The sequence below is a fragment of the Triturus cristatus genome, chromosome 1_2 (genome assembly GCF_964204655.1).
Source record: "Triturus cristatus chromosome 1_2, aTriCri1.1, whole genome shotgun sequence".
In the NCBI taxonomy this organism is placed as follows: domain Eukaryota; kingdom Metazoa; phylum Chordata; class Amphibia; order Caudata; family Salamandridae; genus Triturus; species Triturus cristatus.
The window spans coordinates 573601188-573613978 of NC_140580.1; the positions used below are offsets into that span (position 1 = coordinate 573601188).

General features: G+C 45.6%; 1 protein-coding gene across 1 annotated transcript in view; it reads right to left on the reverse strand.

Annotated features, from left to right (window-relative positions):
• Nucleotides 1–4319: 4319 nt before the first annotated feature.
• TWNK (twinkle mtDNA helicase) overlaps nt 4320–12791 on the reverse strand; it is an 86070-nt gene continuing 77598 nt past the window's right edge. Inside the window, exons 4-5 of the mRNA XM_085606506.1 lie at nt 11667–11808; nt 4320–5832 (exon numbers count right to left, since the gene is read on the reverse strand). Of these exons, the coding sequence (XP_085462632.1) occupies nt 5581–5832; nt 11667–11808 (394 nt within the window). The 3' untranslated portion in view covers nt 4320–5580. The remainder of the gene's footprint in view (nt 5833–11666; nt 11809–12791) is intronic.

A 12791-nucleotide genomic window follows, 5' to 3' on the forward strand; every position in this document is an offset into this window, starting at 1 on the left:
CTTTTGTGATTAGATTAGCAAAATGGTGTTATCTAGTGCTGAGGGAGAAGTACACACACCCCGAGATGTGGCGCCTGACTTGAGTGAGGGGGTTAACATACACCAGAGAGGTCAGGTTTATGAGGTAGCGCCAGTGTTGTGCAGTGTCCCTAAAGTGGATTGGGGAACTGACACAGGGAATCATATTCCTAGTGGTGGGAGGGACACTCTACTGACTCTAGATGAGAGGTGCAGGGAGAGGGGTTCCCCCATGGTAGAAGTCCTGGTGTGTGAGTGTGGAGACCGACCAGGCGAGTGTGGGTTGAGGGACAGAGACAGTCAGATACTGTCTTGCTAATCTCAGGGGAGTGGTGTAGGGTACTTGTGTGAGGCACTGGATGGTGAGGCAAAGGGTAGCGTGGTTAACAACTGGGGGGCCTGTGTGATTCAATTGTTGGAGAGCATATTTTAAGTCCCTGTTTTCCAGAGCTATGCCAACACCCGGTGGAGTGTGAGTTCTCTGATTCCAGGGAGCTTGCGCTCAAGGCAGACCTTTTGGTGAATTCCAGAGGGTCTGAAGAAGCTTTTGGGAGTGCTCCTGAAGGAAGTGGCTCAGGTTTGTCCCAAGCAAGTGAGGTAGGTGAGGTTTGTAGTAGCCCAGATCGTCCTAGTGTTGTGGGAGGGTTGTAGGGTCCCACGTCCAGTCTCAGAGGAGAAGGAGTGGACTGTGTCCCAAAGTGTCCGAAACCCAGTCCCAGGACCTGGTTGGTTCCATAAGAAAACACCAGGAGGGGGCCCTAGTCTGGCCCGGGAGTCCATTTCCTGAGGGAGATCCCAAAGTGTCAGATGGACTGGGGGTCTGCTGTAACAAGCATCCCACCAGTTCTGGTGTCTGGCAGCCCTGCTCCAGTGGGGAGGGTGCATGAGTCCAGAGAAAAGAGTGAGGGGGGGGCACAGTCCCCAGTGGAAGGACCAGTGGGCCAGGGGTTGCCAGCTCTGAGGTCAGAGCACCCCTGGACTGACCCTGGTGAGGCCACTTCTGGCCTGGGGGGTCTTCATGCTCTGTCAAGTGGACAGGAGGTTGGAGACCTGAGCCAGGCAGATTCTCGTACCACTCATGAGGAGTGTGTTTCTCTTTTGGGGGGGTGGGGGGGGGGGGGGGGGTTGGTGTACACCCCCAGAAGTCCTGGGTTGCCAGGCACAGGTCCAGCCTAAGGGTACAGACCCTGTGTTGGAGGACCAGGTTCAGAGTGCCCCCCTGACCTAGAGGAAGGGGCGACTGCTAACAGTGCCCCAACCAAATTGTCTTCTGGGGATACCGCTCCAGGTGGGAGGGTACAGAGCCCCAGGGAGGATGACAGGGTGTGAGAGAACCCACCCCAGAAACTTGTCCAGCCGCAGGGTACAGACCCTGGGCTGGTGGGCCACTGTCAGGATGCCATACCTGACTTGACAGGAGGGAAAGTGGAGAAAAGGTGCCAGGGACCTTTGGCTACTGCACCCCACTTTCTGACTCCACAGAGGTTAGACAGGCCTGAAAGCCATGAGGCCTGGCTCTCATCACTGACAGCTGTCAGTGGCCACTGTGGCTGCTTGTCCTGGTGGACAGAGTTGTCCCTGGGAGGGGGGCTGGGCCACACCTCTGTGTTGGCCATGTAGGTACTGTCTACCTGGTGGGACACATCTGTGAGCAAAGTAAGTTTAGGCGCTGCACAGATGGGGTCCCCAGGTGAGGAGAAGGGTCCCCCATGGGTTAGCCTAGTGGGCCCTGAGAGTATGGATAGAGGGATCCAACTGGGTTCAGGAAGGTGTAGAACAGGAATAGACCCCTGCTGTTTGTGCCAGGTTCCATGTTCAGTCGCTCCAAGCCGGGAAGCCCATCGAGGCATTGATTGGTCTACCCTAGCTTTAGGCTGGAAGGAGATTGTGTTGGAAATTGCCCTTTTTGCAGGGTTATACCCAAACTTTTTGCTTCTTCCTCCTATTTTATCCTGGCCTGTTGTTGTTGGCTATAGGATTCTGGGCACTTTACCACTGCTGAACAGTGCTAACGTGCATATGCTCTCATATGTAAATTGTTACTGTGATTGGTTCTCCCTGATTGGCATATTTGTTTTACCAGTAGGTCCCTAGTAAAGTGCACTGAGTGTGCCAAGGCTGGTAAATGAAATGCTACTGGTGGGCCTGCAGTACTGATTGTGCCACCCATATGAGTAGCCCTGAAAAGATGTCTCAGGCCTGCCACTGCGGTGCCTGTGCACAGTTTGTTAACTGCCATGTCGACTTGACAAGTGCACCCACTTGCCAGGCCCTACCCTTTCCATTCTCTTACACATTGGACACCCCTATGGTAGGCCCAAGGTACCCCCCTGGGCAGGGTGCAGTGTATGTGAAAGGTAGGACATGTACTGGTGTGTGTAACATGTCCTGATAGTGAAATACTGCCAATTTTGTTTTTCACTATTGAAAGGCTATCTTGCCCCACAGGACATAATGGGGAATGCTTTGTAACATTTTACAAGCATATATTCCCATACAGATAAGATGGAAAAATTGAGTTTGGTATCCCTGAAATCAGGATTTAATAACATATCTTTTAGTAAAGATGGTTTTTAAATTGTGTGTTTGAAAATACCACTTTTAGAAAGTGGCTATTTTCTTGCACAACCATCCTGTGCGCCTCTGCCTGTTTGTGGATTGACTGTCTGGCTTTGGAGTGACAGGGGCTGGAGAGGTGCAGTGGCTCCAGGAGTCTGGGTGAGTCAGCACTAGGCTGAATAGGCCTGATCTGCATTTGGAGTGGTGGGAGGAGTATCACCTGTACCTGAATAGGGCTGGACCTGCCTTACACAATGTTGGCTCCACCACCCTGTGGTGTGTCTGGAGCCAAGGCTCACACTCACAATGGATGTTGTTGTGCACTTACAGAGTGCCCCCAGAACTGGGCTCAGAGCCTCTTGCACAAAGAAAACAAAGACATTTTGGGGTATAAGTATCAGACCCAAAACCCCAGGCTTTAGATCATTCCTGTAATTCAAGAGGACCCTTTGCCAAGGAGAAGAGCTGGAGAGACTGAGGAGGAGTACTGCCCTTGCTGTGTGTCGGGGGATGGCCTGCAGTTGCTGTTTCTGCCAAGGAAAGGAGAAGGACTTTGCTGTGTGCTGTGTCCCCTGCTTGAAGGAGATTTTCCTGTGTCCCCTGCTTGAAGGAGATTTCCAAGGGCCTGAAATGTGCTGGCCTCCTGTTCTGAAGTTTCAGGGACACAAATACTTCACCCCCAGCTCCCCTGAACTCTCTAGCCTGCCAAGAGGTGTCTGTGCCAGCTTTGGGCCTATGGAGTTTGCTGCTGCTGTTTTGGGGCTGGAAGAAAGAAGAATCTCAAAGGACTACAAAAGCATCGCTCATCTTGCTTGTTTTCCCGACTTATCTCCACGGCGCGATAAGAATTTCCACACATCACCGCGCTGCTGCGGAAACCGCCGAAGCGCCTATCGCCGCTGCAAGAATCGACACATCGAGGGATCGCGGCTGAAGAAGCGCCGCTCGACACCGTTGCATCCCGGAATTCCACGCATCTTACCTGTGCGGCAAGTTCTTCTGACACATCACCCGCAGAGCGGAACCGTCACGAAGAATCGACGCATCACTCCCCAGACTGGATTCGATGCAACCCTTCCTCTGCGTGCAGAGGAGCGGGACTGTCGCATCGCCTCTCCAAGGTCTCAGGAGTGTCACATCTCTTTCTTTTCCGACGCTGCAGCTGTGTGGCTTGTGAACTTCGACGCATCTACAGGTACTTTGGTGAAAAGTCACGCAGCCATAGTTTTCTATGGTACAAGTTCTTGAAACCTTTTGAAAGTCATATTTTTAAGTGTGTATGTTAGATTTTTGTCGTTTTGGTCTTGTTTAGTTTAGATAAAGATATTTTATTTTTCTAAACTGGTGTGGTGTCCATTTGTGGTGTTTTCACTGTGTTACTGTCAATGCTGGTACAAATACTTTACACATTGCCTTTTGGATAAGCCTGTCTGCTCGTGCCAAGCTACCAAGGGGGTGAGCAGGGGATATCTAGAGTGTGTATCCCCCTTACCCTGACTAGAAGCAAGGGTCCCTATCTGGACAAAGGTACTTACCTCTGCCAACTAGAGACCCCCATTTCTAAAACTCCCCCCCCAAAAACAAAATGCACTCCATAGTACTGCCTGAATTAAACATTCGATCTGCTCTATAATTGCTGACAAGGTTCTGACAGTCTGAGTAACATAAAGGTCTGGTTATTTAAGAACTTAATTGTTGCATTTATTAAAAAAACAAAAAAAAGAGTGCAAATAGTTAAAACATAGGATCTGACCACCCTTTATTGAGTTTTTAACCAGAAAACGAAAACAGCCAAATCCCAATGGTTACAAATTGAACTTCACACACCGGGAAAGCTCTCTTGGGGTACAGGCACCGGATCTTCCAGTACTTCGCACCGGATCTTCCAGTACTTCGCTCCATGGGTTCTCAACTTTGGAGTGCTCCTACATGGTCTCATTAAATATAATGCACCAAGTGGGTAGGACTTGGCATGGCAGTGAATCTCAGTTCAGCAGATATTAGTCTTTGAATTTGATGAAACGGAACAGGATCATATAAAAAGTGATCAAAAGCTTGCCTGGATAGAAACAAGTGATTATTTGTGGCATTTGAGAGTGATAAAGACCCCTTTCCCATTTCTGTTACCCCAGGGAGGGTGGGGTTGTGAGGTCTTTTCATATTTGAAAAAATAAATGTATATTTCACATTAAATTGTACTTCACAAAGCAGATTTATCTTGTGCTTAGCAGAGTGTGGCTAAAATGATAAGCCCAGAAATCTTTGCGCACAGATCTCTTCCTACTGACTGCTTTGAAGTAATTTGTTTATTGACAAGAGCACCGAAATGTAACCACTTTAGTGTACACACACATACACACCACTAGCACTGATGCATCACTGCAGTCAAGAAACACGGTTTTAGAGTTAGATCACCAAGTTGAAATACCTTGATTAGCTCTCAGCTCCTTTAAATAAACGTTCTCTCTGAGAAGCGATCTGTCCACTCACAGCAGAAAGTGAGCAGCTCAGCAGACTTCGCTTTGCTTGAAATACTGTACAACAGATTTATGAAGGTCCTGTTGGATTCCTGAGGTTTCAAATAAGTGAACATGCTTCAAAAACAAAAAAATCCTTGCAAACACCGAATAGCTCCATCCTCTATCCACACCCCATCATGTCCCTTCAGCGGCACGTACTGAGGCACTCATTCATCCAGCACATACTTGCTCTACTCTGAGTCTTTATTAAGTGACTTCTTATCCCATCAGGGAGAAGCTGAAGGCATGGAGCATTTATGAGAAATGAATGGAACAAATTGACCACAACCCATCAGACAGTCAGAACAGGAACAAATCCATGCCTCTGATAGCACAAACCACTATGAAATGATGCTGGATGTTTTCCCATCAAAAGATGTTTGATCAGGCATCTCCACTCCAGTCCTTCATTTCCAGTTCAATCTACACAAGTCAAGAAGGAAGAAACTCCATGTCCAAGTAAAAAGACTGACAATGAACACTCTTATTTCTTTGGTTTTTGTACTGTTTCCGCAGGGGGCTGCTTCAGCGGCACAAGATTATCCTCCTTCACTTTCTTCAGCCTCTGCTTTGCTTTGGGTGGTGAAAAGGTGAGTGAGGGTTTTTGGAACTCCAAGGGGAAAACTCCTACATCTCCATCAAACCTGTTCTTTGCCACCTGCAGATATCGTTTCCCTGGGCCAGTGACCAGCTTCCTGTCCTGCAGGATCAACACATTGTCGGCCTCTTGGCTGGCCTGTGGAAGAGAGAGAAAGGTTGGAAATATTAGTGTCAGGGATGCATCAGCTTGTATCTTTAACTGCAGGGTAAAGTATGTCCTCTTATCTTACGCTAAACTGCAGCACACTATGACACCCTTCTCAATTACAACTTAAACAGAATGAGTAACAGAAGCACACTTAAACACAGTAAACTGAGACTTTGAGGCTGAACACAGTCACTCTGCTTATCACATAGATATAAATACCGGTGAGGGAGAAAATTCGATTTAACTCACTCATAACACACCTTAGGGCGTGTGCGTCCACATTTTTAGAGACATCACCAGCCCAAACACGACTGGTCCTGAAGAAAGCAACTCAGCATAAATTGATTGGCTGAAACGTGTAGAACACTTTTGGATGTGAGAGACCATTTTCCTCTCCTTCACATCCACCATTGTTTTTAATCCTACCCCAGGAACCCGCCATTAAACTCATCCTGATTACGAAGGGTATCGTGGAGGGAGTTTTAAAATCACACTCACGAAATTCACATTTTTACAAAGAAAGAACCCAGTTCCGCAGTAATCAGCATTGCAGCACACCGATGATGCAATCGGCACCCTAGGTGGGAACCCGACGATAAAGCATGTCACCAACTAGGTGGGTGAGGGTTATTTTAAAACCCTAATGGGTTTTGTTCCTATGCTCAATGCAGGCTGAATGAAATAGTAAACAGCCCGTTCCTGTTGTACGGTATGAAAATTTGATTTACCCACGTTCTTAAATAATATACATATTGGCCAAGTATGAACGCAAGGTCTCCTGGTTCTAGATCTCCAGACTCAGCTACTTGACCACATTCCCTCCCAAACTTGTTGATTAAATCATGGATATTAATATAGTGTTGACCCTGCTCCTTAAGGGAACAGGTCCTCCCTGGACCGGAAATAAGCATCCTGAGACCGGTTTTGGGGCATCCCCCCTCCCCCCCCTCCCCCCATCAGCCAGGCTAGCTTGAATCCAGTGGCGTAGTGAGCACGGGGCCCACGTTTGGACATGCCCTTCCCACTTAGGGCAACATACCCATCTGCAGATGCAAGAAAACACTGACAATGTGGCAGCCACATCAACACGACTTGGCCTCAACATCCACAGGGGCAAAACCAAGATCCTGAAGTTCAACACGGCCAGTACAGCTGAATTCACTCTTGCAGGTGATGCACAGGAAGAGGTTGATACGTCACCTATCTGGGCAGTGTCACAGACAAGCAGGGCGGCACATATGCCTATGTCAAGGCAAGAATCGGCAAAGCAAGGGTTGCCTTCATTCAGCTAAAGAAGATCTGGAGCTCCAAGGACCTAATACTGCAAACCAAGATCAGGCTTTTTAAAACCAACGTAAAATTGGTCCTTCTGTATGGGGCAGAACCTTGGAGGTCAACAGTGATCACTACCATCAAGTCCAGACCTTCATCAACACCTGTCCGAGGAAAACCCTCCAAATCCGCTGGTCAAACCCCCTCTGCAACAATGACCTATGGCAGCAGACTTTGCAACTCTCTGCTCAAGAAGAAATCATGAAAAGACGCTTGGGTGGATAGGTTACACCCTCTGCAAGCCCACATCAAACACCGCCAAGCAAGCCCTGACCCGAAACCTTAAGTAAAAAGGAAAAGAGGAAGGCCAAGAAGCATCTGGAGCCGAGGCCTCGAGGCTATTTGCAAAGAAATGGGTTACACCTGGAGTCAGATTGAAAGAAAAGCCCAGGACAGAGATGGCTGGAGAGTCCTGGTTGATGGCCTATACCTCAAGAGGGGCAGTAGGCATAAGTAAGTCAGATACCTTATAACTATTATAGCTACCTGTCACTTTTAAATATTAGGGGACAAAGGGAAACATTTAGTCTATTTATCTTCACCTTCCCCAACGCCAAGGGTGCAAGGCACATAACTCAACATTCCAACGAACAGAAATATTTTAAAATAGGTTCTCTTGAGACAGCAACTGCCACACCTGGGGAGGGGGGGGATGATGAGCGTGTGAGTGCAGACATGGAATAATTTTCACCTTTAGGAAATTCCTCAAAGCATCCTACATAACATGCTTAAGTTGTTTTGTTTGTTTCTCTCATGCAACACCCCCCCCCCACCCCCGTGGACAAATTATAGTACTCCTGCTCTTGGACATCAAGACATGCAAAGCTTGTGATATATTCGTTGGCAAGAGTGGCCTCTAGTTCTATTAAGTCTGGATAAACTCAAAACAGAAAGTTAGTAGGTGCATGGTAAAACAAATGGGTCTGTGTCAGTGTCAGGGTTGCCCTAATGCTTCTGCATGTACATTAATCAACCCGACTTCCAGCTGTATGGCCTAGACCAAAAAGATTTGCCTCCAGAGAAGAAAGATTTAAAAAAAATCTTGCTAGTTATTTTATTTCAACAACTACGTTTTCTGTGCAGAATAGTTTCTACCCCATAGAGTAAGGTTGGAGAAATTTCTGCTTTGTACACTAAGTAGACAAGGGGGTATTTCTTGTTCCCAATGCATTGTATAATCTTAGAAGACCAGCTCCCTGCCAAATAGCTTTTCTCTGCAAGTGATACATAAGGGCCTAATAAGAGAGACTCTGAAAGCCTGTCACCCCATGACAGACAGAACTCGTATCTTTCCAATTCGATGGACCCAACTGATCAGCTACATTGGTAATGATTTTTTCGTAAGTATAAGCACTTTGCTTTTATTTACATTTTTCGTCAAATTATTTTGGAATATTCAGGTAATGTTTGAAGTTCTTGTTACCAAACTGATATCTAGTCAAATACCATATCATCAACGTAAAGTAGGTTGCCTATTTTACAATCACCCAATTTTGGAGGGAACTTGATCTTTGCCTTACTAGCAATGATGCAAAATCATAAGTATAAAGAGTGTAGCAGGGGAAAACCAACCTACAACCCTGCTTAAGGCATTTCTTTATTACGATTTATTGATTCCAGTCGGCACCCAACAGAGGTTGCACCATGTATCTGTATGGAAGCAGACCAGGCATTCAGGTATTCTGTAGTTAAAACCACAATCCTGAGCAATCAACCTCATTAATGGAGGTAGAAATGTGGGCACGTGCAACATCAATTGTTTGACCACGTAGAAATGAATATTTTTCAATGATCATGTTGAGGATTGTGATGTTGATACCCATCTCTTATGAGGCAAACCAGTTTGAAATAAGCATTGCACAGAAATGATAAATGTTACTGCTGTTACAACTAAGGTTACAATCTAGGGGTGTGGACTTTTATAAAATAGATTTTTGTCTAAGGGATGAGATCCTTCAGATCTCTTCTTGCCTGGAAAAAAAAAATCAATTTGTCCAATTTGCGCCATGCAGTGCGGTGACAAATTATGTCAGTTCCCCAATACTGGAATTCTGATAACAGCCTCTCTTATTACACCAGGGCTCATATTAAGTCAATTTCTGGTGCAAGTCTGATACCTTTCTGATTATACTAAACTCTGAGCATGACACGGCTCAATATATGTCAGACTGTGACAGGGCGCGCTTGGGGGTGGACTACAGGTGCCCCAGGGTTACGGCGAAGGTGTGTTCAATGTTGGTAGAGGGAAGGAACCCGTGGCCTTGGTCGACCCCGGAAATACATGAGAGTTCACCAGGTGAAGAGAATGGGGCAACCAGAGGTGGAGAGGGAGAAGTGCAACCAGCAGTGGAGCACGGAGACCCAGCAGAGACAAGTGCGGAGTGCAAGAAGCGGACCGGAGACGAGGAGGCACGAAGCGGACCAGCGGTGTTGGTTATCCCAGGGGAAGGCACTCCAGACGAGGCAGCCGTGGTTCTGTCATCGAGCCACGGCCTCAGGCAAGTGGCCCGAACAACCGGCCGCTTAGTGGGCGGGTGTTTTTTTCACCCACGCATATCTTATTGGGCTGTAAAGGGGCCCATACAGGGCTTTGAAGGGAGGATATAGATTCCCTTTGTTTTGGGGAGGGCTGTCCCTGGTAGTGTTACTTTGTGTATTTCACTAGCCTAGGTGGTGAGAAGAACCCAGGGCTGGGAAAAGAGGGTGGAACAGAGGTGATGTGAAAGAGAACGTCACCCGGTCTTGTGCCCTACGCTTTCTTGAAGTATCCTACTTTATCCCCCCCTCCATTATCTTAAGAGGCAGTCCAGTGAATATGAGAACACCTCTGTCTGTCCCGCGACCCAACTACCTGGGGAGTGTTAGTGAAGAAACTAATACAAAAAGGGGCGGCCCGAGAACTGTTTGCTTCTCCTTTTCTCTATTTCCACGAGGGAGAACCGACCCAAGAGGCGAGGAGTGAGCTGAAGAGAGGAAAAGACACAAATTGAAATTCAGGGACATATCTACCAGGGTACCCGTGGCTCTTGGCGGACTGTTAATAAAACCTACCATCATTAAATATCCACTGTATCTCCTCATGGTTTTTCCTTAACACAGACCTTTGAAACCACACATGCTTTGCCTGTACAGAGACTCTGTACACGTATGAGCTCTATATAGTCCAGCTTATTGGTCTCAATATGTCAGAACTTTCATTATGGCGGACTTTTGATTACGGCAGAGTTCTAGATATACAATTTTTCTCACTGAACCATTTTTCTATTTCTTAATTTAATTCCTGATGAAGGGCCATGTGAATTGCTCTGGCAAGTTTACTTTTAAGCGTTTGCTCAATTTCACTCTGATAAATTTACTTTTAAGCATTCACTCAATTTCACCAAATGTTAACTATGTGAATCCAGATTATAATTGTGGTTCAGTGATTAGGCTGCCAACTGAGGATCAAAGAGACCGCCCACAGTTAGACTTTCTCCACGGGAGCAAATTGTGCAATTCTTGGGCATATCATTTAATTTCTACTGGGCCTTGTTTGCCATTACAGTGAACAAATACTAAGCAGTATATTTATGAGAGAACATTGACCAGACTTTTCATAGTTAATCCACATGTAAAATGTCAAGAATCAAAATGTTATGGGGCTGATTCTAAGTGAAACCTTTTCCGGGGTGGCAGTGAAATCCTCTCCCAATAAAATGTGATGGTATCAAAAAAAGCTTTTCTCCACAGGGGAAATTTCTTCCTCCTGGGGAAAAAAGATTAAACAAGTAAATTTGCAGCTTGTTAAGCAGATTTTTGCATGAGCAAATATATGAATGCACATTTGCTCGTGTGAAAATGGAAATCACAAAGGTCTGCTGTAAACTTGTCTGAACACAGACCTAGAGGTGGATGTCTGATTTTCTTTAGAAATGGGCCCCTAATTTATTTTTACATGTTTCTTACAAGAGTTTTACACTGTTTCACCATATAACATGTTTTATTTAATGATGCCTTGAATACATGGAATTTAAACTTGCCTTTAAAAATTGCATAATAATTTAGTAAAAATGCAACCTTTTCCAAGCATGTGTACACACTTTTACATCAGAACCACTGTCAGTAAGAAAAACTAACCCTACAGTTCACTGCATTTCCTTAAATTGCTTGCCAGAACAATAAAGGTTTGCGAATTATGAATCACATGTACAACTTTGAACATCTTATTTGTGTGGCTATGCACCTTTCCTTGCAGCACACTATCCTCTTTGGCAGCCAAAGGGTGTGTGTCGCAGGGGGTTGGGACTATTTGTGCAGTGGACAAAATGAAAATGAAACCTTGCTGTTCTTGAGCCAGCGAAAGTATGTTTTCAGCTATGGGCTTTAGAGTTCCCCACCGTTGCAATGTTAGCTATACTGTTGCTGTGCATAAACTGCAGCAGCAGAAACAAACTGTGCTAAAAAAAGAGTGCCAATCGCTAAGCAAATGTTTCAATTTTAAAGCTTCTTACTTTTGCAGACCCAAAAATTGATGCAGTTTGGAGATCTTTGTCATCTTCCTCTTTTCGGGGATGTATTACCAGGGTCACATGACAATTATTATCCGTAGCAAATTTCCTGAAGGCACCAACAATGTAATCTTGAACAGCAATCCTGTAAACCGATAAACAATTGCCATCAGTCAAGTCAACTTCTTTTGAGGAGAGCATGAGAACAGTGAACATGACACACTGAGATTGATTAAAATGCTAATTGATCATCAATATTAAACAGTGATCCACAAAAATATTTACTCACATAGGGCCACATGAACAAAAGTTTGAAATAGCGAGTTCCTAATTGAAATTTTCTGCGATTCGCAATTCGGAAATCGCTATTTCAAATATATGAAATTCTGTTGAGTTTCATTTGCGTTTCCCAGTGGGTCGAGAATAGACCTACCTCATGAATTTTAATGAGGTAGGTCTCTGTTTGTGACCCACTGCGAATCGCTAAAATCACAGGGATGGTGGCCTGCTGGGGACAGCAGTCCACCATGTCTGTGATTGCTTTTAAATAAAGCAATCTTTTTTTAAATGCAGCTCGTTTTCCTTAAAGGGTCCACTGCCTGCTCTTAAAAAATGCTTTTACAAACATTCACAAAGGGAAAGGGGTCCCTTGGGGACCCCTTCCCATCTGAGAAAGGGTTACCACAAATTGAATTTGGTGCAAAATGTGAAAAACATTCACACTCACCACTGTGATTCGGTATTAGGAAGGGATGCCCTCAACACGCCCCTTCCTAATACTGAATCGCAAACCCAAATTGCGATTCGGCAAAAGATTATCGAATGTATGTTTGGGCTTTGTACATGTCAAAAAGCCTTTTTGCGTTCGCAAACAGGCCGATACTGCAAATCAGCCCATTTGCGATCTCAAAAATGCTTCATACATGTGGGCCATAATTCTGCATGAAAGAAACTCATGTCACTTTCACCTTTTTCATTAAAAACATGAAAAAAGTAGACATTCAATAGGAAACACAGACTGTCCAAACACTAAGGGCCTTATTTGGATGTAGTTAGGAAATCGTTCTGACCGGATAGGTTTGGGAATGGTTTCTGACCGACTCGGATCAGGAGAGTCCAACCGACCGA